Source organism: Tripterygium wilfordii, chromosome 22 (assembly GCF_013401445.1).
Source record: "Tripterygium wilfordii isolate XIE 37 chromosome 22, ASM1340144v1, whole genome shotgun sequence".
Lineage (NCBI taxonomy): Eukaryota > Viridiplantae > Streptophyta > Magnoliopsida > Celastrales > Celastraceae > Tripterygium > Tripterygium wilfordii.
The window spans coordinates 13,279,482-13,305,807 of NC_052253.1; the positions used below are offsets into that span (position 1 = coordinate 13,279,482).

General features: G+C 36.9%; 5 protein-coding genes and 1 long non-coding RNA gene across 10 annotated transcripts; 4 read left to right on the top strand and 2 right to left on the bottom strand.

Annotated features, from left to right (window-relative positions):
- The first annotated feature begins 120 nt into the window (after nt 1–120).
- Nucleotides 121–2,240, top strand: LOC119991599. 3 transcript variants are annotated; one of them, XM_038837946.1, is made up of 5 exons: nt 121–261; nt 402–495; nt 1,070–1,112; nt 1,206–1,341; nt 1,670–2,240. In XM_038837946.1, exons 4-5 carry the CDS (start codon nt 1,206–1,208, stop codon nt 2,083–2,085), a joined length of 552 nt encoding a protein of 183 aa, XP_038693874.1. In that variant the 5' UTR covers nt 121–261; nt 402–495; nt 1,070–1,112; the 3' UTR covers nt 2,086–2,240. The 3 variants fall into 3 exon arrangements, with proteins under 3 accessions (XP_038693874.1, XP_038693872.1, XP_038693873.1); XM_038837944.1 differs by having other exon boundaries at nt 1,075–1,112; XM_038837945.1 differs by having other exon boundaries at nt 210–257.
- Nucleotides 2,241–3,843: 1,603 nt separating this feature from the next.
- On the bottom strand, nt 3,844–5,761 carry LOC119992306 (protein PLANT CADMIUM RESISTANCE 2-like). The gene is made up of 4 exons (XM_038839018.1): nt 5,424–5,761; nt 4,718–4,789; nt 4,398–4,610; nt 3,844–3,923 (listed from the first exon to the last, which is right to left on the bottom strand). Exons 1-4 carry the CDS (start codon nt 5,692–5,694, stop codon nt 3,844–3,846), a joined length of 636 nt encoding a protein of 211 aa, XP_038694946.1. The 5' UTR covers nt 5,695–5,761.
- Nucleotides 5,762–6,513: 752 nt separating this feature from the next.
- Nucleotides 6,514–7,264, top strand: LOC119991574 (protein PLANT CADMIUM RESISTANCE 12-like). Its single transcript, XM_038837915.1, has 4 exons — nt 6,514–6,610; nt 6,700–6,771; nt 6,846–7,055; nt 7,188–7,264. Exons 1-4 carry the CDS (start codon nt 6,514–6,516, stop codon nt 7,262–7,264), a joined length of 456 nt encoding a protein of 151 aa, XP_038693843.1.
- A 773-nt stretch (nt 7,265–8,037) lies between these two features.
- On the top strand, nt 8,038–12,804 carry LOC119991712 (GDT1-like protein 4). Of its 2 annotated transcripts, XM_038838129.1 has the most exons (13): nt 8,038–8,347; nt 8,469–8,537; nt 9,176–9,235; nt 9,339–9,386; nt 10,625–10,713; nt 10,817–10,853; nt 10,937–10,984; nt 11,414–11,482; nt 11,566–11,610; nt 11,702–11,763; nt 11,884–11,956; nt 12,059–12,151; nt 12,311–12,737. In XM_038838129.1, exons 1-12 carry the CDS (start codon nt 8,330–8,332, stop codon nt 12,128–12,130), a joined length of 690 nt encoding a protein of 229 aa, XP_038694057.1. In that variant the 5' UTR covers nt 8,038–8,329; the 3' UTR covers nt 12,131–12,151; nt 12,311–12,737. The 2 variants fall into 2 exon arrangements, with proteins under 2 accessions (XP_038694057.1, XP_038694056.1); XM_038838128.1 differs by lacking the exon at nt 8,038–8,347 and having other exon boundaries at nt 8,448–8,537; nt 12,311–12,804.
- Nucleotides 12,805–21,812: 9,008 nt separating this feature from the next.
- Nucleotides 21,813–23,183, top strand: LOC119991713. The gene is made up of 2 exons (XR_005466250.1): nt 21,813–22,552; nt 22,993–23,183. It is a non-coding gene; the product is annotated as an uncharacterized LOC119991713 (long non-coding RNA).
- LOC119991710 (lysine histidine transporter-like 6) lies at nt 22,850–25,596 on the bottom strand. 2 transcript variants are annotated; one of them, XM_038838126.1, is made up of 8 exons: nt 25,445–25,596; nt 25,204–25,346; nt 24,735–25,118; nt 24,002–24,395; nt 23,807–23,912; nt 23,334–23,425; nt 23,169–23,237; nt 22,850–23,081 (listed from the first exon to the last, which is right to left on the bottom strand). In XM_038838126.1, the coding sequence occupies exons 1-8, from the start codon at nt 25,469–25,471 to the stop codon at nt 22,983–22,985; spliced, it is 1,314 nt and encodes a 437-aa protein (XP_038694054.1). In that variant the 5' UTR covers nt 25,472–25,596; the 3' UTR covers nt 22,850–22,982. The 2 variants fall into 2 exon arrangements, with proteins under 2 accessions (XP_038694054.1, XP_038694053.1); XM_038838125.1 differs by having other exon boundaries at nt 25,433–25,558.
- Between the last annotated feature and the right edge of the window lie 730 nt (nt 25,597–26,326).

The window sequence follows — 26,326 nt, forward strand, 5'->3', positions numbered from 1 at the left end:
TACACTGCTCGAGAGGAGGAAGAAGAGCCTTTCCTTGTGAAACATTATGGCCTCTTAGACCTCTTCACTCCAAAGAATCCAGTGTCCGTTTGAGTACTCTTGTTTGCCATACCACTCGCCGCGAACCCGAAATCTCCACCACTACTAACAGGATTCCCGATGACGGTGATGGTATGATACGGAGAGTTCTACGGATGATACTTTGGGTAGCTGAGGCAATTTACATCTTGTGGCTTTTTCTACTTCCTTATGCCCCTGTAGGTACCGCCTCCTTTTGCAGATTTTCTTTTTCTTCATTGAATCTGTTTTTAATTTTGAGATTAGCTTTTTTTGCCAATTTTTGTTTGGAATTATTCTTAAATTTGGCGTACGCGATTGTTCGCATTTGTTGTTATGAACAGGGAGATCCCGTTTGGGCAATTAAATCGGACACGGTGAATTTTCTCGTCGGCCTTTCTCTCAATTTTTTCTTCATCTTGCCTTTGATGAATAATGGTATGTGCAATTTCAGTGGATTACATCTTATGAATGAACGTTAAATTTTCTTGGCAATCCTTGATTTAATCTTATGCCTTATGAAAATCCCTATTCCTCTCCAGGATATAAAATTTTAGCACATTGGATAGGTGTATAGAGGAATTCAATCAATTGTTGTTATTTTCTATTGAGTACTACTCCTTGCTTTGGTCTGCATATTCTCGTATATTTCTAAGCTGAATATGAAATGTGATTTTTTTTCCTTGTATCCTATTTCTGTTGATAAGATTTGAACCCACATTATCTGCTTAACATTGGTCATTTTGCTGGTTATCAGTCCATGAAGTGATGATAACTAACTGTAGCATGCTTGGTAGATTTCAAAAGAACTGCGGAGACACATTGCAATACTCTATATAGATTGGATATCCTCGTGCATGATTATGCCTCTTTATTGTGGAGAAAATTTATTTTGAGAGTTAAAGTTATATATTTTGAATTGTCGTGTCAGCATATTTGAAAGTTGATTTACATATAATTAACTTGTTAATGTTCTATCCATGATGATTTGAGCAAATACATTTTTTGGCAGAGTAGTCGGGATACGAGTTCTTGATGCCCCAGTTCTTCACCCTGTAAGGGTTATTGTATTGGATACCTTCTTTTTTTCAACCTTTTATATTAATCTAAACATTATTTTAACAATGAGCTTTTTTATTTGTTTTCAGATGTCTGAAGGCTTATTCAACTTTGTTATTGGATGGACCTTGATGTTCGCTCCTTTGCTATTCACTGATAATAAGAGAGACAGATACAAGGGCTCACTTGACGTTTTATGGGGATTCCAAATGTTTCTCACTAATAGTATGCTTCCATCATTCTCTTCATCTCTTGTACAGTTGTACTTATCTGGAAGGTATTGTAGTGAATTAGCCTGACCATGCAGGTCACTAATACACTAGACATTCACAAACCCTGAACAGTGCTCTGGCCTCAAATATTTTACTGAGTTTGTACCACAATGATGGTTTGACAGTTGTAACCAAATCTAACGCAAACATGCCATCATATGTTTCGTATTTTTTTATTTTTTCATGTAGTACTTACTGTTCAGTTTTCCTTCCATAATTATTTTGTCATTAGATTACATAGCAATTTTCATCTAATGAATTACTGCCCTTGTTGATTCCAGCATTCTTAATACCTTACATGGCCATCCGGCTGAATGAGGCTGAGGCTGACGAAACTCGAAGCAACCGCTCTCCGTTAGGCTCTATAATGACAAATGGTGCACCCATAGTGGGACTGCTGGGTGGAGCTGTATGTTTGATCTCTGCAATGTGGGCTCTTTTTGGCCGTGCTGATGGAAACTTTGGGAGCATAGCAGACAGATGGCAATTCTTGATTAGTTATCTTGGATCAGAGAGGCTTGCTTATGCCTTCATTTGGGATATATGTCTTTACATGATATTCCAACCTTGGTTAATAGGTGACAACCTTCAAAATGTTCAGGAGAGCAAAATTAATATAGTGAATTATCTCAGGTTTGTCCCGGTAATTGGCTTGACTGCCTACCTTCTCTTTTTAAATCCTGATGACGAACTGTAGTTGGCTCTAGAATTATACAGAAAAGAAGACATCAGTGAGTCATCTTTAGAGTTTTACCCAGATTGAATAAGAGAAGAGAACTGCGTATCTCGATGTTGTTTATTAATAACATTTTGATTGCCCATTCGTAATCTAGTAAACTTTTTTGCCTTCCAGATGCAGTTTGTGTGGAGTGTATGGATGAAACTTTGTTGTGAACTCCATTGGAAAAGCTCTGTCTTTGGTGAGGTCTTCTTACAAGATGTAATAGATTGGCATTAGCCTTGTTAAGAATGGACGGTTTAGAGGGATCTGTATTATAAATCACGGAGCAATAACTCAATTGGTCATGTCTCTGGACTTAAGGTGGATGATGTTACGATTGAGAGTTCGAATTAGCTATGAGTATTTTCCTGGAGTTTTTTGGTTCTATGGGCCTACCCACTTTCAAGGAGGGGGTTAGGAGCCTTATTTCATCCGCATGGGTTTTGATTCAGCCTTCCACATCGGCAGCGTGGTATGGATGTTTTGATGGCCTGAAGTTTACGCCAATCGTCTGCTCACTTATCCAAAAGGGCACCCTATTAAAAATTTAGAAAATTGATATGGGAGTTAACGCAATTTTTGGTTACCCAAAAGACCAAAGACTGGTGGCTCGTCCTCCTGATCTAACCACCCATTTCACGGTTTTACAACCCATTGCTATTTGCGAGGTTAGGTAGTTTTCCCTATAAAAGACAATCATTCATCATTACACACTTGTCATCAGAAAACACAAATCAACACTACTCTTCTTTCTTCTCCAGAACTCTTCTGGCGACAACACCAAGATTATGGAAGAAACTGATGAGGATCAAGAGAAGAAATTGCAAAATAAAGGTAAGTTATTTTTAGGGTTATATATATGGTTTGTCATAGAGAGATCTAGTGTTCTTGCCATGTCCGCTTGCTTGCCATTTTGATAAGCTTGGTTTTCTTGGACATGCTAATACCTCCTCTTCCTACCTCTCTTGATTTTATTTTGCTTTTTTGGTGAGATACCTCTCTAAATAAACATGTTTTGTTCATATGTGTGCATCTCTTCATCTGTTCATTAGGTTATATATATATGCATGTATGTATGTATGTCTAAAATGACCACAAAAGCTGCAGATATTGATATATATGAATTTAATCTGCTATTTTTGCAGGAATAAGACCTTGATATTTAATTTGGAATACTTAGTGTGCTGTAAAGCGACCTCGACCTCGGACCTTCAATGGGGTTAGGGCAGTTAACTGCACAAGCCATGATTTTTGACTTCATTTTATACGAAGAACTACAAGTACTACAAATTTTGCACAAATAATTAGACTATCTAACTCGCTTAAGTTCATGAGATAAGACTCAATCTCACTGTCTCTGACTTTGTTATTAAGGTGTAAGAAATAGATCTTCTAGTATGAAATCCAGATCTAAACCACAAACAACCCTCCTGGGATATTATCTTAAGACCACATACCGGAGTGCAAAGACGAACCTGCAGTGCAGGCTGCGACACGACAGATGCCGACTGAGGATCTAAGACTTGAGACTAAGAGGTTCAAACTCTACACTAATTAAAGTGAAGTCTCGGTGTCTCGCTGACCGAGAGGGAGAGAAAAAAAGGGAAGCGTGAGGGAAGAGAGATTACTTAAAAACGCAAAGTAGATAAATAAAATTGTGAAAGACATTTGAGTTTACAGCAATGAACGATAGCATAAAAACATTAGAGTGACATAGTTAAATCAAAATTAGGTCTATCGGATCATGCCTTCTTCAATTGCAGGAGCATTAACAGAAGCCAATCGTTTCTGCCTCTCCATGTTCCCATGCCACCCTATGACATTCCAAAGCAACAACACTCTAATAGTTAGTACTTAGTACCACAAGCAATGGACATGCGACGCATGTGGAAACTATGAATAAGTCTAAACCAATGTTTAATCAATAAAACACAACACTAGCATCCACCAATAAAAAGAGAACATTCTCAAGTTTTCGTAGATAAAAGATAATGGTCCCTAAGGCCGACTAAAACCCTAATGTTGTGAAAAAACATAAAAATACGAAATCACGAAAACATCTCTAAAAAATTAAAAAACCCATTTGTGAAATTTGTTAAAAATAAGACGGGGCTAGTAGCATAACAACTAGTATTATCAACCACGTCGAAACGAGTCTCTTAGCCAAATTTTGTGCAATTCTGACAACGTGCGTGACTTTTCAATCATACTAGTAGGTTTCTATGTAATTACGTTGCCACTAGTCCTACATCAAGAAGTAAACCAAAGAGAGAGAGTTAGGGAATCACCGATGGACATGTCGAAGCCACGATTCTTGAGCTCTCTATACTCTTGACACAGTGAACACTCCTCGCAGCAACAATGGATGCAGCAATCGGTGCATGGACTTTCCTCCAAGAAGTACTGTCCCCTCAACTTCGATCGATAAAAACATGAATACAAACATGAACAACCAGTCATGCACATTATCAATGTGTACAGCATTGCACTTACTCCACATGCTGCCAAAATATGCAAAGAAGTTCCAGTTATTCACCATGAAAATTTCAGCGAAAACAATGCAATATTAAAGTAATAATTCAAGTATTTGGTGGTTCTTAAAACTTACATGTAGATCCTCTGTCCACCATTTCAGCAATTCTTCCAAATGTCACGCATGGACACCAACATGTTAAGCAACCTGTGTGCCAAATTCCAACGATGAGTGACGTAGGCGGAAAATACGAGCAAGACTAAACCAACGTTCAATCAAAGAAATTAAAATAAATGCTGGAATACACGAGATTTGAGAGAAATTCTGAGATTTTTATTATATTTCTTCGAAGGTGAAAGATAATGACCATCAAGGCTGGCTACAACCCTAAAGTAATGAAAAATACGAAATTACAAAAAAATATCCCTAAAACATTAAAATGTCTCATTTGAGACCTAAACAATGGAATTTGTCAAAAAATAGAGTAGGGCTAATAACGTAGCAATTAACCTTGGCAACCAAGTCGAAACAAGTCTCTTAACCAAATTTCGCATAATTCTATTGACGTGACATTTCATTGCTACTAGTCGATTTTCTTTGTAATTACTTGCCACCAGTCTTACATCAATGAGCAATTTAATCTTCTGATAGATTCTTGCTTTTTAAGAAAACACAACCTCTAATTGCACTTTCCACATCAAATGGGATTTCTCCAAAAGGCTTAATGATATCTAATTAGTTTCAAATTCTCCAAGAAAGTTAGAATCTTTGGATTATAATCGAGATTTGAGAGGAGACATGAGTTATCATGACTGTCTAAAGAGAAACTAAGTTCACTTACAACTGTTGACATCGTCACAACAATCACAGAGACCAGTAGACCAAGGAACTGGAGAATGAGAACTATTGGGATTAGACAACACAGGAGGTCCTCCTGGTGGATTTCTCTGATTTTCCACATTCACTGGAATACCAGTGACCGTCATTACTTCTTCAAAGCCAAAATTGTAAGAGAGTGGCGGCGCAGTAGGCGGTGTTGGTGTCGGTGCCGATGAATTTATTGACGATGCCGATGACTCCTTTTGGCAGTCATCTGAGATTGATGGATACATTGTGGTGTCGGTTTGGAACAGAGCAGGACAGAACAAAGGAAATTTAAGTATTTTTTGAACAATCGCAAAGCCAAAGAACGCGCCTCTTCTGGGTTAACGGTTGCTTTGGGTTCGTTAACCACCGGTGAGTGGGTTTTCATTGCTTAAATTCATTTAAATTAAAAGATTTTGGGTAGGGGTAATGTAATTTTTGATCATTGAAAGAGTTGACCAGGTCCAACTTGACCACCAAATGTTCAAGCATTCTAACTCGAGAACCCAAAGTTGAAAATTACTCTAATATGCATGTTCGGCCTGAATTTCGACTATTCGGGTAGTCAAATTGTTGATGTAGTATAAAAAATCAATATAAAAAATATACCCGAACAATGATAAATCTATCCGTTTATACATATTGAAACAATTTTCAACTATGAGTTCCAGAATTGGAACGAGTGAGCATTTGGTGACTGAGTTGAAAATTGACAATTCTTTCAATGACCAAAGATTGCATTACCCCTGAGTTTTTGCCCTTTATACATCTCATATGGGCCTAAACTGAGTCGTTAGTAAAAAAAAATTTAATGACGGGTCGTTCAAGTTACAACCATATACAGCTACATATGGCAGTGACAGGTAAAAAAACCGCGTTCCTCATCGTTGGTTAACTGAAATTCTGATTGTAATTCCTTCTGGTTCTGTTCAAAAACAACAAATTAGTTAAGATTATTAAAACCTTTTCATAACTAATCCCTACATGGCTTTAAAAATCAATGCAGATTACTCAGGCAAACCAACACGTCTTCCCTTTCAATAATCCCTCTCTAAGAAGTGAAAGAAATGCATAAGCAAGGAGGCTATTCTCCCTACATTACACACCAATCTGAAGGGCTATGGACCTCCGGCCTCTGCGAGTGTCACCGAGATCCCTACAATTGTAAGTTCATTAGGCCTTGTACAATTATGTTATGTGTTCTGGAAATTACTGAATCTTGGTAGTTGCTTAATTTGCATTTTCAATTGAAGGTTGCTTCACAATTTTCTGTCCATGCATCGTCGCGGGGAGGATTGCTGAAATCGCGGATAGAGGCACTACAGGTAAACAAGCTGTGAATATGTTATGTATAATAGCAGAACACAGAACCTTGAATTGTTTTGTTTTGTGGGTACAGCATGTTTTGCTGCGACGTGCGTGTACCTTGTCTTGGAGACTATGCTATGTGGAGTCCTGTATAGTTGTATGAACCGTTCGAAAATGCGGAGCCATTTTTCACTCCCAGAAGCTCCATGCGCAGATTTCTGGGTGCATTGTTTCTGTAACCGTTGTGCTCTCTGTCAAGAGCATAGGGAACTCAAAAACCGCGGAATCGATCCCTCTGAAGGTAAAATCTTTCTTAGCCTTTTTATAATGGAGCAATCTTACGGATCCCATTGTTTTTAAGTAGGCTTAGTTTGGCGTGGTTAGTATTAGCTGATCCATATGTATAAGTGTTGTTTTATTGTGTGTTGGTAAGGTTGGGAAACCAATGTTGAGAGATGGAACCGGGAGCAGATAACGCCACCAATGGTTATACCAGGCATGACTCGTTAAGAGTTGCGGATCGATCGGTACACATAGGGGCGTATATATATAAGCGTAGTCTGCATTGTGTGTGTATTAAAAACTGCATCAATTATAATATTATTGTTAGGTGGATGTATTTTGGTCAAACAAGTCATTCTACTATATTTCGAACTAAACAAGTCACTCTACTTTAAGTATAGACTTGCGAAAGACTTTATATTAAAATTTTGTTAAATCGGTGTTGGTGTGGCGAAGAATATGACATGACTTCTATTTTAATAAAATGAGAATGACGTGTTATATTAATTGGCACAATATAAGATCCGAAAAAGCATCCAAGAGTACATACCATCGCCTTTAGGGTTTATTGCCTTATATCCCTCCTACGACGTTGCCCTACCATCGATCCCTCGTCAATGCCCTAGCGATTGATTCCAAATTTAGAATTGTTCTTAAATAACGAACTTGGTTATGCATAACATTAGTACTTACCTAAGACGCAAGATTTAGAAAACTATGTTTTCCATGAACACCCTATAACATAACCCATAAAAAAAAAAACCTAATAATCCATAAAAATTCTCTAAATATATTTAAGAGTGTGTTTGGATTGGAAAATTTGAAAAAAGAAAAGGAAAAGAGAGTTTTCCTCAATTCTTCCCAAATTATTCCCCTTAATTTTTTTTAAACTATCCAATCAGATGGCTAGAGATGTCCAGTCCAGTGTTATTTCGGATTGGACCTCGGGACTGAACCTCGGCCCGATCCTTATTTAATCAGCAATTTTCTTTCTCAGCTTTGCCTAAACGCATCCTTTGTCTAACCGAACTTGGAATATTGTTAATGGCAAAGCATATTCCCTGCGATTGATGGAATCTCAGACGACCTGATCTCCACGCTCCTAAGTCCTCGCACAACTTAAACGCGCTCCTTTAGATTTTCTTTTCTTGTCGTCTTTTCCCGATTCAGTTGTTTTATTCGGCTGCTTCGGGGAGTCGGAGACCACAGACAGGAACAGATTCGCCTCTGTGTGCAGAGCCAAGAGTCAACTCTTCTGAGTCGCTATTTCTTTCTTTCTTCAAGGGAGCAAAAATGAGCTCAGTGGTGCAGGTGATTGATTCGATCTATGAACCATGTTCTGTTCGTTTGAATCGGAATTATTATGTTGATTTCAAGCTCTCTCTCTCTTAAAAGTTTGTACTCTGATTTAATGTTGGTTTTATTGATTAAGGGTTTTACGAAGTCGCTTGCCATCACTGTGCTATCGGAGATCGGAGACAAGACGTTCTTTGCAGCCGCGGTTTGTGTTTCTTGCTATCTGATTTTTTTTCCCTTCCAATGTTCGAAATATAGCTCCGGTGGATAGTTGTTATTTGAGTTTAATTAAGCAATCATGGTGGTTAAGAGAAGATGAGAGCATAATAATGGCTGATTAAAAAACAATGGTTTCTTGGGTAAATAACGTACGGGTCACAAAGGCCCAAAGCTCACAATAACTTAACTGGGCAATGCCCTCTGTAAAAAAATGTTACATGGACGTGATATTGGATCTCGTCCCTCTTTTGTTGGTTTGTTTCTGGAATTGCATATTGGCAGGATGAATTTTAGACGTAGCAGTATTAGCTATAGGAAGAAAACAAATTGGGATTACAGGAAGAAGAAGAAAGCAAAGGCATATGATCTGAAAGAGGCACTTTTAGGTTGGCTCAAGCATGATTGCATCTTTCATGATAAAAAATATTGGCTTGATCTGATTGAGAAGCTTAAATGCAATGATACAAAAATCATATTAGTCACAGTGTGGCTGAATTTCCCGTTGATATGATACTGTCAGGGAGAGACCATGACATAGATGTCGATTTTCTACTAATTCGAGATGAACAGGCTATCTTTCTGTCCACATGCTTATCTTTTTGACATATTCTTGGTTGTTTCAAGATATTGGCAATGCGTCACCCAAGGAGATTTGTTTTGTCTGGTTGCTTAGCATCGTTAATCGTAAGTTCCTTACATCCAATATATTTTTTGTTTTTAAACCTATTCTGTTATTTCTAAATTATTTCTCTCATATGCTTACCGCAAAGTTTTTACTTTTTTCTAGGTGATGACAATTCTTTCTGCCATTGTTGGTTGGGCTGCTCCAAATCTGGTATGTACCTTATTTGCTCTCTGGAAATACGTATATTTATAGTATGAGACATACATGGCAGAATTAGGATCCTGAGTTCCAAAGGAACAAACTATCTACTTATAATGCATCTTACTGGAATTGATACTGCATTTTTTTTGAATGATCATAAGAATCATTGGTGGCAGTTCTGTCTTGGCTTGACTGAATTTGGGATCACTGACATAGAAGATTTAGGCATAGTTCTTAAGAGTTGAGACTAATTAAATATTGCAGGGAAAAATGGGTCTAAACTATTGTTTTGTAATTTAACACTATCTCATCAACATTTTCCCCCTGCTGAGATGATGTCAGTTTCTGAATCAGTGTCTTATGATTATAGAACCCTCTGAAGGATATGAGTGCTTGCTGTTAATGAAGTTACTAGTTAATGGCATAGTAGAAAATAGAGCCCTCTCCTGGTGGTCGCCTATGACCTTTGGGGGTTGTTACCGCCAATAGTTCTCTCATTCAAGATATTGGTCCTTTAAGAGATGAATAAAGTTTTTTGAAGTTTACTACTCTTTGAGCTGTAATGTTCTGTGATCATTTATAACTTGAAAATGGAGTTGGTCTAAGCAAGGATTTATCACAATTATGATGGAAGGTGTTCAGATCTGTTTCAGAACGTTTATATGTCATGGGATGTTGCTTCTAGAGCCAGTTAAACTAGCAATTACGTGGTTATTATGCTATTCCTTAAGCATTAGGTGAGTAGGGATGATTTGTTTTTGAATGTATGGTTTATTATGAATCAGTCCATATTAAATCTGCTCTAAACCTTAAAAACTGCTTGTTCCAGCTGCAAATTTTCTGGCGAGTTAAAATTCCCTGGGTTGAGTACTATTTGAGCATTTTCGGCATATGAACAGTATTAGTTTAGTGTATGCACTAAAACATTTTTTTTCAGCAGTTGATTGTACTAGTACTAGCTTGGCAAAGGTTTACTGTTTGCTTATTTGCTGATCATGAGGCATTAAAGCCTATATGGGAATCACTGGTGAATTGTACAAACTAGTTCAACTCTTCTGTGCTTGTCTATTGCCTATTGGTGATATTGTTTTGAATGTGTTGATCTCATATTTCATTCCAGACAATTCAGTACAATTAATGTTGATGATTAATTTAATTTCACCAGTTGACAATCAGTAATAAGCACAAGCTCTCAGTATATTGTATTAATTTTCATTTACTCTCGTAACCAATGTTGAGATATGCAGATCTCTCGTAAGTGGACTCATCACATAACAACATTGTTGTTTTTTGGATTTGGGTTGTGGTCACTGTGGGATGCATTCATGGGTGAGGGGTAATGATTTGCCCTTAACATTTTTCTGTTTGCTAAATCTTGTATTCCAATTCATGTTTTGGATTTGCATTGTAATGGAATCTCATTTTGTTATATACAACAGGGAGGCTGAAGAGTTGGCTGAAGTTGAGGCAAAATTGGTTAGTTTTCTTTTTTGTGAGACATACAGTATTACAAAAGAAAAAAAAAAAGACTAGTAATTTGAACTGCCTTGTATAATCAGGATGCTGACTGGAAAGCTAATACGGGAAAAACAAAAGACAGCAGCAAGGTATTGCAGTCTTAATTCAGTTCATGAAGAGTAACATTGCCCACATTTTTTACCACAAAGTTGCGCATATGTAGTGTATGTGTGATTTCTGCTTTAGATTCCACATTGTCAAAAAGTCCTGTATTTCTTCTGAAGTTAAAATGAAACAACTGTCCGATAATTCTTGGAGAGGTAGAATCGTAGAGAGTTATCCCGCTAAAGCTATTCTGAACTTCTTCCGTGATGGTAGAATAAGAGAATTGTGGAGAGAGCAGTCCTGTAGTGATAACATCAAAAGTCAGCAAAATTCTACATATACTTCTCTAATCAGGATGTTCCTATCTTGACTAGAGAACAGACCACAGTATAATCCTGTCTTAACCCATTGAATGAATGAATTGTTTGGGCAACTAATTTTAATATTTTTTAATCTATAGTATGAATTCTCAGGCTGATGATGATTCAAAAAAGAAGAGGCGGCATTTTCTCTCACAGATCTTCTCTCCCATATTTTTGAAGGTTCTAAAAAATTTAAATTATGAATTATCACGCATCTACAATGTGATGTTTCTTAAACCAATTTCATCATGTGATTTCTGTAGGCATTTTCCATCACTTTCTTCGGTGAGTGGGGTGATAAAAGCCAGGTAAGCATCACCACAGGCATTGCTTTATCTGTGTGCATTTATCATTGCATATTTCTTCCTTGTTGCTTTACACTGATGATTTCGATTTCAGCTGGCTACCATTGGTTTAGCCTCAGACGAGAATCCATTTGGGGTGGTTCTTGGTGGAATTCTGTACGTTTTATTTAAATATCTTTGTGTTTTTTTTTTCTCCTTTTTAGAAGCTTAGGGTACTGCAATTGCATGCATATTGCCATTTACATATTCATTGTTGTCGCTTCTTTCTTTTCTCAGGGGACAGGCATTGTGTACCACTGCTGCCGTCCTTGGAGGAAAGAGCTTGGCATCTCAAATATCGGAGAAATTTGTAATGCACTCTTAAATTCTATTCCTTTTCTTGTCGGAATAGGGATTCAGATAATGATTTTCTTTTGTCAAAGCGGTTTTTAATGCTAAAGGTTAAATGCAGGTTGCATTATCAGGTGGAGTTCTTTTCCTTGTTTTTGGGATCCAGTCCTTTCTTTCAACGGTGGAGTCTTAAGTGTCCAACATTCAGCTAATGGTTAGTAATTGTATCTGATATACTTTGCATGATATATACAATGATTCTAAAACTAATGGGCAACTGCGGATGCTTTTTCAAAGAAGTGTTTGTTATTGCTGCTCATTTCGTCAAAGCTCTTAACAGCGACACTACCTTATTCTTTCTGCTTGCGTGCAGGACGGGAAAGCGGGTTTAGGTGAATTTGAATTGTTAATTGCCTGCTTGAGATCATCATTTTCTAGGAGACTGATAGATCTCATCAGAACTGACCGATTCAAAGCTATGATATTTTTCAGAAGGCTCGGGATAAGTCTATATTGTTGGCGTACTTAGTTAGCGTAGCTGATAGTAGTGTTTCTTTTTGCCTCTGCTTTTGTTCAAGGTCATCTAAATAATATTTGTTAGGTCTTGATATGACCATCCTAGACTATACATTTTGAGAATCTCTTTTAGTGAATGTTTTTTTGACTAAAAATAACAATGACAAACAATTCTCCTCTGTGTTATAATTATACAACTGTAATGGGCCTGGGCCTGGGCCTGGGCCCAACCGAGAAAGAGATGAGAGTCTGTGCCCTTCGGTTACTTGGGCCGAGTTAAGTGACCCTTCATGTCGTGTAAGTACAGTACTATTATTTGTGGGCTTTCAGCCCCCTTATTTTAAGGACAAATCATATTAATGTTTTAATTTCCATTTTTAATATAATTATTATAATTAGCTTTAATAATTATTATTGTTTAAATAAGAATTTATAATGTTTAAAAAAGTAACTTTAAATTTAAATTTTGAAATTTTAAAAAAAAAATGATTAAACGAATTATTATTGGTATATATGGCCAACGGAAAAAAAGGAAGACATAAAAGTGAGAACACGTCATTCTCAACGGAAACTTTTATATGGGTCGGTCGGTTCGTTCAAAAGAAGACAAAAGGTGAAAATGCTTTCAAGGAAATAAAGCAGAGGAATTAGGAAGATTTCCGGTTCTGGGCTCTCATATAAACCGATAAACGACTCTCTCACTGTTTTGTTGCTTCCAAAAAGTATCGAAAGTTTCCTTTGTTTCTCTACGTTGCATCCTCTCTTCATGTTTATTCACAGATCGCACCTCTTAACAGCCCGAGACAATCCAAGCCAGTCAGCCCTTTTCGATGCTTGTCCTATACAGTTGCTGGATCCCCGCCTTTCCAATCTGCTGATTCAGCCGAATAAGGTTCTTCAAAAGAAGGTACTGACTAACCTGGGTTCCGAGCAGAACAGGGTTTCATTCATTCAATTCATAAGGGTGTCCCTTTCGACCGTAACGTAGACAAAGGTAAAGAGGCGGTGGTCTTGTTTGACTTTAACCTCATCGGGGGTTTCACTATGCCACTATAATGTTGCTGTTTCAAATCTTTCTCGATCTGGAAGTTGGAGTACTGCTGTGGCAAACTGATAAAGGTTTGAATTTTTCTATCAATTCAGTGTATTGTGAGCGATCTAGAAGAAAGTGGTTTTTGATTTTGCTGAGTTTTCTCGTGTTTGACACTGAACCTAGAATTCGTTCTTATTTTATTTTGGTGGGTTTTTGTGCGATTTAGGGTTAATTTATACACGAGAAGGGATCGATTATTAGATAAACGATTAAAGTTGGTAAACGGCAGCGCCAAATCCCTAAGGATTTAAGGCCAAGAAATCCAAATCCTGAATCATATTCACAGGATGCCAGTGATGTTAAAGCTAAGATTCGTGGAGGAATTTCATCAGGTAAGGATGATACGTGTTTTTATTGTATCATACCACTACTAGTTTATGGTTCCGTGCCCAATTTGACATTCTGGCCCTTGTGGTTGTGAAGTTTTTGTCTTAAGAGTGTTAGTTTTATGGAACTATGCAAGAGAAGATCGGAGTGGTTCTCATGACGGAAAAGGTAATACCTTTATCACAATAACAACGTTTTAGAACCACTTCCTGATTTAATTGCTATAGTGAAACCTCTCTGATGGAGATGTCCACTGGAAGTCAATCTGGAATCAACAATTTTTATGAGAGTGCAAATTTTAAGTAAATTGAAGTTAATGGGAGTTGTTGAATGTGATAGAGCCTGCAATTTTTGGAAGAAAACGTGCTTTTTTTTGTCAGTATTTGGTATGTTACCATACTGTCCGTGAGTTTTTGAACATTTTAATCGGAAAGAAAACAAAAAAGATACATTAAGTATTAGTCACTAGTGCTTTGTTTTTTCTTTGATGTAGCATCCATCTGATTTCTTGCCTACTGCTCATGATTACAATCCCAATTGTCATTTAGCTCAGTGGTAATAGGCTCTTGCTCTTGATTTTAATATTGACGCGCAGTCATCATGACTGTTGGCGATCCAACGGATGTCCATTGCTTTTATTAATGATCTATGAGTGCTTAGCTTATCAGAGTTGGGAACACCAGATTCATTATTGAAATTCATATCTAGAGCTTGTTTACTATCAAAATGTGATTCACACAAGTTTCATGTAAGCTATTAGTTGTACAATTTACAACAACATGGATTATATAATACAGTTGTGGTCTTGGTCCTCTATTTTTTATTAATGGTCCATAAGTGCTTAGCTTATCATATTGGGAACGCCAGATTCTTTATCAAAATTCATATCGGTAGCTCGTGTACCATCAAAATGTGATTATTTGTTGTACTATGTACAATGGCATGGAATATATAATGCAACTGTGGTCCTGGGCCTCTGCTTTTATTAATGGTCTATAAGTGCTTAGCTTATCATATTGGGAACGCCAGATTCTTTATCGAAATTCATATCGGCACATCGTGTACCATCAAAATGTGACTATTTGTTGTACTATGTACAATGGCATGGAATATATAATGCAACTGTGGTCCTGGGCCTCTGCTTTTATTAATGGTCTATAAGTGCTTAGCTTATCATATTGGGAACGCCAGATTCTTTATCGAAATTCATATCGGCAGCTCGTGTACCATCAAAATGTGATTTACACAAATTTCATGTAAGCTATTAGTTGTACTATGTACAACGACATGGATTATATAATGCAATTGTGGTCTTGGTCCTTTATTTTTATTAATGGTCCATAAGTGCTTAGCTTATCATATTGGGAACGCCAGATTCTTTATCGAAATTCATATCGGCAGCTCGTGTACCATCAAGATGTGACTATTAGTTGTACTATGTACAATGGCATGGAATATATAATGCAATCATGGTCCTGGTCCTCTGCTTTTATTAATGGTCCATAAGTGCTTAGCTTATCATATTGGGAACGCCAGATTCTTTATTGAAATTCATATCTGTAACTCATGTACCATCAAAATGTGATTTACACAAATTTCATGTCAACTATTAGTTGTACTAATTACAATGACATGAATATATAATGCAACCATGGTCCTGATCCTTGTCCTGGTCCTGGTCCTCTGCTTTTATTAATGATCCATATAAGTGCTTAGCTTATCATAGTTGGGAACGTCAGATTCTTTATCGAAATTCACATTGGCAGCTTGTGTACCATCAAAATGTGATTTACACAAATTTCAAGTCAACTATTAGTTGTACTATGCGCGACAACACGGAATATGTAATGCAACCATGATCTTGGTCCTCTACTTTTATTAATGATATAAGTGCTTAGCTTATCATAGGTGGGAACGCCAGATTCTTTATTGAAAGTCATATCTGCATCTCGTGTACCATCAAAATGTGATTTACTCAAGTTTCATGTCAACTATTAGTTGTACTATGTACAACGACATTGCATATATAATGCAACCGTGATCCTGGTCTTGCATGCAGATGGAACGTCCCTTTTAACATTCTTCGTGTCGGGTTTTCATGATTATTCTATTCCGAATTCATCTCATAGTTTACTATGCGAATGTGTGTCCAGAGTCTTATCCAATATATCTTGAATTTCAACACGTCAATGTGTTTTCCTAGTATGTAACATGAACAAGGGGACAATGATGAATGTTAAAGGGATGATGTTATGTACTGAAACACAATTATGTATATTTACCAATGTGGGCGTTTGGAGATAAGGCGAACAACTAAGGATAAGCCTTTACAAAGTTGATCAGCTTAAGGGTTTAGACCATATTTAACCTTTGTGTTTAATGCCACTTGTTGATGTTGCCTTGTCACACCTTCAATAAGATAGGATCGTTGACAATTACATATGTTGCTAGTCCAAAGTCATTAGCATTGCCTTTTTTCTCTTTTCTTCTCTAAAAGGATCCTTGAATGTTTTGGCTTCATGCCATTGCTAGCATTTTGTTCTCTACTTGTCTTTTCATCTTGCCAGCATGTTGTTCTGTACATGGTATTTTGTAGACTATATCAAACAAGTTAGGATAATGTTATCCTCAATATCCTCTGGATTTTTCTGTGGTACTAATAAAAGGAACCCATATTTGAGAGCAGGTAAGTGATAGAAATGGTGTAAGGCAATGGAAGAAGGGTGAAGTGAAGCTTGAAAACCATGTTAATGTCCCGTTCTTTAGTGGTGGTTTGTCTACACAATCATATGATTATGACTACTTCAGTGACTACTGATACTTTGTTATTTTGTTCGAGGATTCATTCCCATCATCGATTGGGGGTTGTTGTCGCTCAGGTGATCAGGTCATCTCGAGATCTCTCCATAACGGTGATGAATTGTCTTTGCTTTTGCTCTTCATGCAGAAATCCAGTTCATAATTCTTACGCAACTGTCATTGTTGATGGTTATCTTTGTCTTCTCATTTTTTTTCTTTATGGGTTGTCTGTATCGATAACTCTTCTTTGGTTTTTTCTTTCATTTTGATGTGGATTATCTGTCTTTGTCTTTGGCTACTTAGTGTCTTTATTGAAGGGCATTTTGGTGTCTGACCTTCATTTTTTGTTAATGGATTAATTTCAATTGTTTGTGAGGAGGGAACAAATGACACCAAAGGAACAAAGAGTACTGATGCAGTGGAAGTGAAAAGATGCACCTTCATCACTCGAAATTCGGGTAATTAATCAAACCCATATTTTCTGACATTTCTTTATTGATAATATGAGTTTCAGACTGAATCTTCTCTTTAGATGACGTTGCTGTTTTGTTTCCCTTTTTGTTTCATTTGTGTAGATCCGATCTATGTTGCTTACCATGATGAAGAATGAGTTTTTGTTCCTGATGATAAGTAAGAATCTCTCCCTATTCTCTGTCCCTATTGATAAGTAAGAATCTCTCTCCATCCTCTCATAAGACAAACACACATAAAGACTCATTTTTAGTGACAGAGAAACTGATTTTAATTTGTCCACATCTTTCACCATTACAGGTTATTGTTTGAGTTGCTGGTTCTAAGTGGTGCTCAAGTTGGTTCAAATTGGACTTCAATATTGATGAAACGCCAGGATTTCAGGTGGGTTTTTGGTTTCCAATACACGAAACCTAATTAACTTATTACAAGAAAGAATTGATCTTCACAAAGTTTCTTCCTTCTCTTTTCAGGGATGCATTTCAGGTTTGATGCAGAAATTTTTGCCAGCATCACGAATAAACAACTGGTGTCAATCAGACAATCAGTGCACAATATGGCATTGGTATAAGCAGAGTTAGAGGTGTTGTTGACAATTCTACCCAAATTCTTGAGGTACTATTTAAGCATTTTATTAAAGCACAAAAACCATATATATTACGTTTTCTCTCTGTTTAGTTCCTTCTTCTCTTAATTAGTTTCTTCAAAAGCGTTTATAAAGTTGTTCAATAAAGAATTTACAAATGCCAAGTGTCAAGAAGAAAGACGTCAACAGATAAATAACACCATCTTCTTCCCAAGATTTCGTGGAAAGTGGTGACAATGAAGATCCAGCCTATTCTGATTAGTTACATTTGTTGTTAATTAACTAACTAATTAATTAACATATACCAATAAAAAGCAAATTGAGATGGGTTCCAAAATTTCTTAACATTGTCATTGTATGGTTAGCATCATTAACTTCTGTCTTTAGTTGTAATCCCTGATCATGCACTCACATACAGTTGCTTTGTCACATATGTGTGCAGCTAAGGTGGGCGCAATGATTTGGTGCTAGACTAATTGGGAGCATGAAATTATGGCCAGGTCCAAGAGGTGGTAAAGATGATGGAAATTGAGCTTCGCAGGGGTTGGATTATGCTTAAACTGTTTAAGGTAATGTGGTCCCTGCTTATTCAAATAATTGACCAATTATTTTGGTTCAATGCATTGTGTATATCCTGAATTTTTTTAAAAATACTACAAAAATGAGAGATCTCTATTCTGGAAGTGTTTTTCCCCCTGGACTTCCATGAGAAACCATTAATCTTTTTTTCTTGATTCTTGATGATGATGGATGGTGGTGCATTAACCACCCTTACAGGTTGCTGAACTTAGTGGTCGAATATCTGATTTGGGGCTTTCAAAAATGTTGTTAGTGAGAACTAAAAAATGTTTTCCAAATATTCTCATTGAACATTATTTTCTTTGCAGAGAGTTTATTGAAGTCCTTATAAATATTCTCCTCTCTCCATTTCAGGCTCTTAGCATGCTGTACTTGGGCAGTGGATCAGGGCGTAATAAGAAACAAAATATGAGACACCACTGCCAACAACAAAACTCAGTAAGCATTTCTCCCGCTATTGCACTATATATATATATATATATATACACTTTTGCATTCATATAATTTCCTACGCCATATTTCAGGAGTTCGTATGGTCATATTGACAGTACTGATTCAATGTGGACCAAAGGGCCGAGAGTTTTGAAGGATATTTCAATTCTTTGGACATGCATATGGATGATCAATAGGTTTGTCCTTAATCCGTGTTTGATAAATTTGGTATAAGGTTGGGATTATGGGGTTCTCTAAATCGATAGCCACTGAAGCTTTTGTTGCTTCCTTGCAAATTTTTGCTTACTCATTCATGCATGCCTCTGTTAACAGGATTTATATCTTTGTCAACTGATAATTTCTCTTATATTTCATTACGTTTGATTGATTAGAACCCTGTGTCACTAAAAAACTGCCAATACGTTGATCCAAGCTGTCAATTGATTGATCCTACAAGTCTTTGGAATATATAGACAAGTGATATGTTCATGTTGTATATTAGCTGACCATAATTAAAATTGTGTTCCCCATTTTTGATTGTTTTGGAGATTGTCACAAACATCTATTAATCCTGAAAGTGTTTCAAAGCTACTCCTTCAATTTTCCAAGAGTTTTAGCTGATGTAATGCTTTAGCTAAATTTGTTCTCCATATGTCATTTACCTTCAATCTCCATTATGTATGAATCCATGTTATAGTAGATACTTCTACTTCGCTGTTGATTGAAACCTGTATGACCCTGCTTGAATGAAATTTGATGGAATAATGTCATGTTGTACTTGAAAGAGTTTAGGGTAGCTGTGTGGCACTATAGGTGGTTCTGGTGCTGATTCTGCAATGACTAGAAGATATTTGTGTGGTAATTGATGGGAACATGCTCTGCAGGTTGTGCTGGCCATATCGTCATACAATCACCAAGTACATATCAAAATTATCCAGCTGAAAATGATGTAACCCGCCGCAATGCGCAGGGGTAGACCTAGTTGCAATTATACAAATGGTGAAGAGATTGTCAATCAACTCTGGCGAGTACGTATTACCCATAAATGCACTTTAATTTTTAATTTTAGCATGTATTTGCTGTTTGTCAAATAAATGAGGTGTGGTAAGATGTTTTTTGCGCTTAACATGCAGGATGCAATACGAATTGCTGTGCAAGTTGAATTGATCTGCACATCCCTCTATTCCAATCGCATGAATGGGAATCCACTTATATTAAGATTTAAAACAGACTAACTATTCAGGGTTAAGAAAGAAAAACAACAGATTCTGATGGCCAATTCTAATTATCGGAACTTGAGAAAATATTTCTGTGTTTTTTCTTTTTCGATACCACTGTGGGGTAAAGTTTCCTCGTGGATCACTGTTTGCATTGTTCATTATCACTCAGTTGGGTATGTATGTGAACTTATCTTCTCGAATGCGCAGGAACAAAGAAGACTGGCCTAGTTACTGGGAGATATTGCATGCTTGGTGGTAGATAGATTGGCAGACATGCTATTTATCACTAACGCCTTTGTAGAAGCCGTGGGAGCAAAGAGCTGCAGGTGATGTGGTGGTTGTGTATGTATTATGGTACAGTGACTTAATTTTTTTCCTCTTATTTTTTCTATCATACTAACCTGGCATACTGGGAAGCATTTTCTGAAACATTATCTTTAGTTTATGAACTTTGCATACTTGGAAGTTGGAAGCATTTCCTCATCGGCAAACCAGTGAGGTTTTCAACTATCTACATACGGTACGTTACTTCCTCTCCCTTTGTACATCATGCACAGATCAGTTGCATTCTTCATTGACAAAACTGATACACATTTAAATTTTTCTATCATGTTCTGTTTGTTGGGGTGAGTGATCTAGAAGAAATTGGTTGTCAATTTTGTTGAATTTTCTTTCATGATGTGTTCTGACACAACTTGGAATTCATTCATTAGTTATTTTATTTTGGTGGTTTTTTGAGCGATATACGGTTAATTCATACACAAGAAGGGAATTTTGAATATGACAGAGCCTGCAATTTTTGAAAGAAAACGTGCAATTTTTCGTAAGTATTTGGTATCTTACCATACTGTCCCTGAGTTTTTGAACATTTTAATCTGAAAGAAAACAAAAAGATACACTATAAGTATCGGTTACTAGTGCATACGGCATGGAATATATAACGCAACCGTGGTCCTGGTCCTTTGCTTTTATTAATGATCTATAAGTGCTTAGCTTATCGTAAATGGGAACGCTAGATTCTTTATCGAAATTCATATTGGCAGCTTGTGTACCATCAAAATGTGATTTACACAAATTTCATGTCAACTATTAGGTGTACTAAGTACACTGACATGGAATATATAATGCAATTGTGGTCCTGGTCCTCTGATTTTATTAATGATCTATAAGTGCTTAGCTTATTATAATTGGGAATGCCATATTCTTTATCGAAATTCATATTAGCAGCTCGTGTACCATCAAAATGTGATTTACACAAATTTCAGGTAAGCTATTAGTTGTACTATGTACAACGACATGGATTATATAATGCAATGCAATCACGGTCCTGGTCCTGGTCCTCTATTTTTATTAATGATCTATGAGTGCTTAGCTTATCATAGTTGGGAACGCCAGATTCTTTATTGAAATTCATATCGGCAGCTCGTGTACCATCCAAATGTGATTTACACAAATTTCATGTAAACTATTAGTTGTACTATGTACAACGACATGGATTATATAATGCAATTGTGGTTCTGGTTCTATGCTTTTATTAATGATCTATAAGTGCTTAGCTTATCATGGAACGCCAGATTCTTTATGAAAATTCATATCGGCATCTCGTGTACCATTTAAATGTGGTGTGCACTAATTTCATGTCAACTATTAGTTGTACCAAGTACGACGACATGAATATATAATGCAACCGTGGTCCTGGTCCTGGTCCTTTGCTTTTATTAATGATGCATGAGTGCTTAGCTTATATCATGGTTGGGAACGCCAGATTTTTTATCGAAATTCGCATCTGCAGCTCGTGTACAATCAAAATGTGATTTACACAAATTTCATGGAAACTATTAGTTGTAACGACATGGAATATGTAATGCAATTGTGGTCTTGGTCCTATGCTTTTATTAATGATCTATAAGTGCTTAGCTTATCATGGTTGGGAACGTTAGATTCTTTATAGAAATTCGTATCTGTAAGTATTGTTGTTGATTCAAAGCAATGTTGATGTGGCCAATGGAAGACATGATGACCAGGTCGAAACTAATCACCCTGCTCAAATTTCGCACAATTATGAGCTCTTGAGATCTCAAATATGAACTCCACGAGGAGGAAGAAAATGAATATTTTTTTGATGCATAGGCCCAGTTGAATGTTTAATTACGAACTACATTTGCTGTAGATGAGAACATTGAATGCTCGAAAGGTAGTCTATAAGCTGCTTATTTCTAAAGGTGATAACTCTGAGCACTGTTTCAGATGCTTTCCTCTGTCTGTTGGTTTTATTAAACATCCAAAACTCTTGATAAGCACGCAGAATAAAATTTTGACAAATGTAAAAGACATGTTGACCTTCTAACTTGTCTTTCATGCAAATTGAAGCCAACTCTGACAATTTATCTGGATTCCAATTCATCTCTCATGTGTCTGAAATGCATCTCTAAGAAGCCTTTGCGGCAGTAAATTTCCATTAATTAGCAAAAGGCTTATCGGGGAGACTTATCTGTCTGAAGCAGATTTTTGGGATAAAGGCTTTAATGATGCTGATGATGATGATCTATCTGAAGCTGTGCGCTACTTATAGTAAAGAAGTAACACCGTGAGGTTTGTACTCACTTTCAAGTCTTAAGAATTCTGCGCCTGGAATGTTGAAGCCGTTTTGCAGTTTTGGTACCTTACAAAGTTTGGGAGACTTATATTAGGAGGATATGTTAATGTCTCCCAAATTAGCACTTGGTTAAGCAACATGAGCAATGCCTTTAATATATGGTCACTGGAGGCAAGTATCTTAAGAAGTTCATGGAGATCCCACATGATGCACATGAAACCCTGGTCATACAATTCAGATTCTAGCTGATGGGATCCATATCATTACCCGCGTGAAAAGATGGAAGACATATGGGAAAAGATGCAAGACAGATGGGATATTCAATTACGTTTTTGCTTATAAAACAAAACATTCCAACAAGAGTGCATATTTAGACCATTAATGGTCTTGACAAGTCCAATCTAATCCCATAACTTGATCCTGTTTCTATGTGTAGAAACGGTAGGTGGAAGCGTCTGCAATGATATTCCTAAAGCCACCAACTGTTGAAGCCACCATGATGAATGCTCCAATGAAGATGGATGCCTGAAGTTCATATTACCAGATATGTTAATGCACAAGTAAATGAAGAACAAGGGATTTGTAATTCATTAATCTCGATCGATATATTACCCAGTTGATGAACCATTTGGTGCTGAATCTTTTGGGTTTCTTGATTATCAGCCACATTATACTTGGCAGCTACATGAACCCCAATGTAACACACAATTCAATCAGGCCATAATAAAAGAATATGCGATCTGATATAAGTATGAACAGATTAGGGGTTCTTCTTACAAAATATGAAGTGGGTGCAAAACCAAATCCGCCGAAGAAGCCTAGAAGATCTCCAAAGAAAGGGAATGTAACTCCCATGAAGAGTGTAAACGCTGCAACGTTACATGAACTCATGATTATGTGTACTTTCAATGGGGGTAATGAAACTTTTGGTCATTGAACTGGTTGATGAGCTCCAACTCGGTCAATAACACTTAAATGTTATAACTTGACAACTCAAAATTGAAAATTGTTCTAATATACACAGTTGGGCAAATTTCTCACTATTCAGGCAGTCAAATTGTTGATGTGACATAAAAAATCAATATAAGAAATCTGCTCGTAGGTGCGTATAGAACATTTTTTTTTGGTTTCCCAAATTAGAAAGTCTGAACATTCCGTAACTAAGTTAAAAGTTTGCAACTCTTTCAGTGACTAAAAGTTGCATTACCCCAATTTCAATTATCATTATCTTCACATAGTTTTCGACATACCAACATAAGCCGATCGAGTTACGAGCCTAAGTCCAGTCCCTCGAGGAAAGTTGAGTCTTTTCACCATCATCCCCTCCAGCAAGGCAAACACAGGCATGGCATAAACCTACAAAAATCAAAATTTCTTCTTGAGTTCCAACCAATTTATACATTGCTGGGGTTGCAGCATGTTCTTATATATATATATATATATACCTGATAGCTACCAATGACATGGATGACCACCATTAAGTTGGCAGAGGCAATGAGCCACTCCGGCTTCTTGAGATTCAAGAGAACATTGTCATCAACATCATTGCCAAAAGCCCAGTAACCGATAAGCGCGACGGGCAAATAGCATATGGCATTAATGAAGTAGGAAACTACTGCACCCTTCCACATTGGTATCTTGGATGGTTTTTCAGGAGTTGATGGAATTGTGGACTGAATTTCTAGGACCACTGCATGACCAGCGAATGCAAATGAAATTTGTCCGAGCGCGTTGAACACTCGAAACATGTAATCTGCAGGGCTTGTCTTCTTGTATGCGTAGCTTACATTGTCAATCCTACCATGAGTCAAGCTACCTAGCCAGGCTATAGTTGAATAGCTGCAATAAGGACCCCAAGTTTAGTATGATATATAGCATGATTGGTTACTCTTTTTTTTTTTGGGTAATCAAGAATGACATCATACAAGTTTATTCTTTAAACATCCGATATGAGCTAAATCGTAAGACCATGTATGGACATGATATTCAATACATTTATAAATGTCTTGCCTTGAAAACTGGCATATTAAACAATTTCATTCCATTCTGCCTAGCTAGTTCCAAACAAGTGTAATTCAATAGCTCAGTCTATAGAATACAAACTATTATTGACAGAAATTGAAAGTCCACATAAAGGTAATTGAGCAAATTAGAGTCTTTTAAATAAAGAAAAGATACCTCAATGACATAATTGCTGCTGCCAGGGAAACTCCAGCAACAGAATTGAAATTGGGAAGTTGAGACAGAAAGAAATGGATTCCACCAAAGATCAAAATCCAGTAAGACTGCTTGAGTTGTTTGCAATTGGTACAAGCCATCTCCATGAACTTCTTAAGACACTTGCCACCAGTCACCATATACACAATATCACACCCAACCTGGACAATCAGCTGTTGAGGAAGCACAATCCATGGTCCTAGTTTCGGCCCGAAAGCATGTCTACCGAGGTCAATGTATCGATCAAATCGAGTACCAGGTACACATTCATGGAGTTGTATCATCTGCCACATTGTGTTCAATGTCATGCACCAAGATATCACCAAAGCCATTGTCCCTGGTCCCCTGAAGAAAATTTTGGAAGTTAATATGGTTATAATTTCCAGTTGTTTAGGTAATATGGTTATAAAGTGTGTGTATATATATATACCAGCCTAAGTAAGCCATGGCATAAGGCAGGCTGAGGACACCAGCACCAATCATGGCAGTCACAGTGTGGAAAGTTGAGTACCACCATTTGGCCCGGCGCGATTGATCTTCTTCCTCCGTCCATTTTTCGTCGGATTGAACTTCCTGTTAGAGAAGCATAACAAGAATGAAATCAGTAACAAGCAGGAACTCTAATCGAATAGTGTAATTAAGTAGGTGTAGAGGCTCATATGATCGATCACCTTTGGAGGAGGAGAAGTTGGAACCATTTTGGAAGCAAGCACTGACCACTTGAATGTGGGTGTTGGGTGATCATTATCATCTCTATATGTAGTGGTTGGGTGATCTTGATATTGGGAAAAGAAAAAAAGAAAACAAGAAAAGATTCATCTAGAGATAAGGTACAGGAATAAGAAAATGATGTTTTACTTTTTTCCCTTCTGATACTAATTTCAATAGGGAGGTTTTTTCTCTCTGTTATTTGTTCTTGCTATGTGGGAATTGAGTTTTGCTTTTGTTAGTTCTTTCACTTTCATATTTTACCAATGAAAAGAGATCATATCTTGAAAAGAGTAAATCGTGGTGCAGTGGTAAACTTGTTTTGTTTGCAATTTAAGTGTTTACCATTTGGCTTTTCAAACTATAATAGTATTCTTCCTGCAATATGAGGGCAAGACTGACTAGGTGCATTTGCTTTTAATGAATTGTACAATAGAGTGACAATGAAATACTTGGTAGATACCTAAAGGCTACAGTACCTTCTTTTTCTCTTTTTGAATATTCATCTATTGTAGAAATTCTCAGCCCTTGGGTTTATCGGTTTAATATGGATCGATACATTGGATTCGCATGACTTTATTTTTCATGGGCCATCTCATAATGGTACTTAGGTAGTTAGGCCCAGAAAACTCGTTGTTAAATATGAGAGGGTATCGGATTTGTTTAAGCCACTCGGTTGAGTTAGGCCATATCGATGTGAGACTATAGACTCTACATTCTCTTGCACTTGTGAGTTGAGTTATGACATATCCAACAACTAGAGTAGAGGTCATGTCCAACTAGACCGAGATATTGTTCCGATACCATGTTGACATTCTCAGCCCAAACACACCAACAATATTGTC

Excerpts from the sequence above, each read along its gene's own strand:
- LOC119991599 (XM_038837944.1), top strand. Across the intron at positions 1,113-1,205 it reads ATGCCCCAGTTCTTCACCCT|ATGTCTGAAGGCTTATTCAA; the intron begins GTAAGGGTTATT and ends ATTTGTTTTCAG. Across the intron at positions 1,342-1,669 it reads CCAAATGTTTCTCACTAATA|CATTCTTAATACCTTACATG; the intron begins GTATGCTTCCAT and ends TGTTGATTCCAG.
- LOC119992306 (XM_038839018.1), bottom strand. The coding sequence starts at position 5,694 with ATGTATCCATCAATCTCAGATGACTGCCAAAAGGAGTCATCGGCATCG. Across the intron at positions 4,611-4,717 it reads GGTGGACAGAGGATCTACAT|CATGTGGAGTAAGTGCAATG; the intron begins GTAAGTTTTAAG and ends ATATTTTGGCAG. Across the intron at positions 3,924-4,397 it reads TGGCTTCGACATGTCCATCG|GGTGGCATGGGAACATGGAG; the intron begins GTGATTCCCTAA and ends GGAATGTCATAG.
- LOC119991574 (XM_038837915.1), top strand. The coding sequence starts at position 6,514 with ATGCATAAGCAAGGAGGCTATTCTCCCTACATTACACACCAATCTGAA. Across the intron at positions 6,611-6,699 it reads TCACCGAGATCCCTACAATT|GTTGCTTCACAATTTTCTGT; the intron begins GTAAGTTCATTA and ends TTTCAATTGAAG. Across the intron at positions 7,056-7,187 it reads CGGAATCGATCCCTCTGAAG|GTTGGGAAACCAATGTTGAG; the intron begins GTAAAATCTTTC and ends TGTGTTGGTAAG.
- LOC119991712 (XM_038838128.1), top strand. The coding sequence starts at position 8,448 with ATGTTGGTTTTATTGATTAAGGGTTTTACGAAGTCGCTTGCCATCACT. Across the intron at positions 9,387-10,624 it reads GTTGGGCTGCTCCAAATCTG|ATCTCTCGTAAGTGGACTCA; the intron begins GTATGTACCTTA and ends TGAGATATGCAG. Across the intron at positions 11,611-11,701 it reads AGTGGGGTGATAAAAGCCAG|CTGGCTACCATTGGTTTAGC; the intron begins GTAAGCATCACC and ends TTTCGATTTCAG.
- LOC119991710 (XM_038838125.1), bottom strand. The coding sequence starts at position 25,471 with ATGGTTCCAACTTCTCCTCCTCCAAAGGTGATCGATCAT. Across the intron at positions 25,347-25,432 it reads CTCCAAAGGTGATCGATCAT|GAAGTTCAATCCGACGAAAA; the intron begins ATGAGCCTCTAC and ends CTTCTCTAACAG. Across the intron at positions 25,119-25,203 it reads GCCATGGCTTACTTAGGCTG|GGGACCAGGGACAATGGCTT; the intron begins GTATATATATAT and ends AATTTTCTTCAG.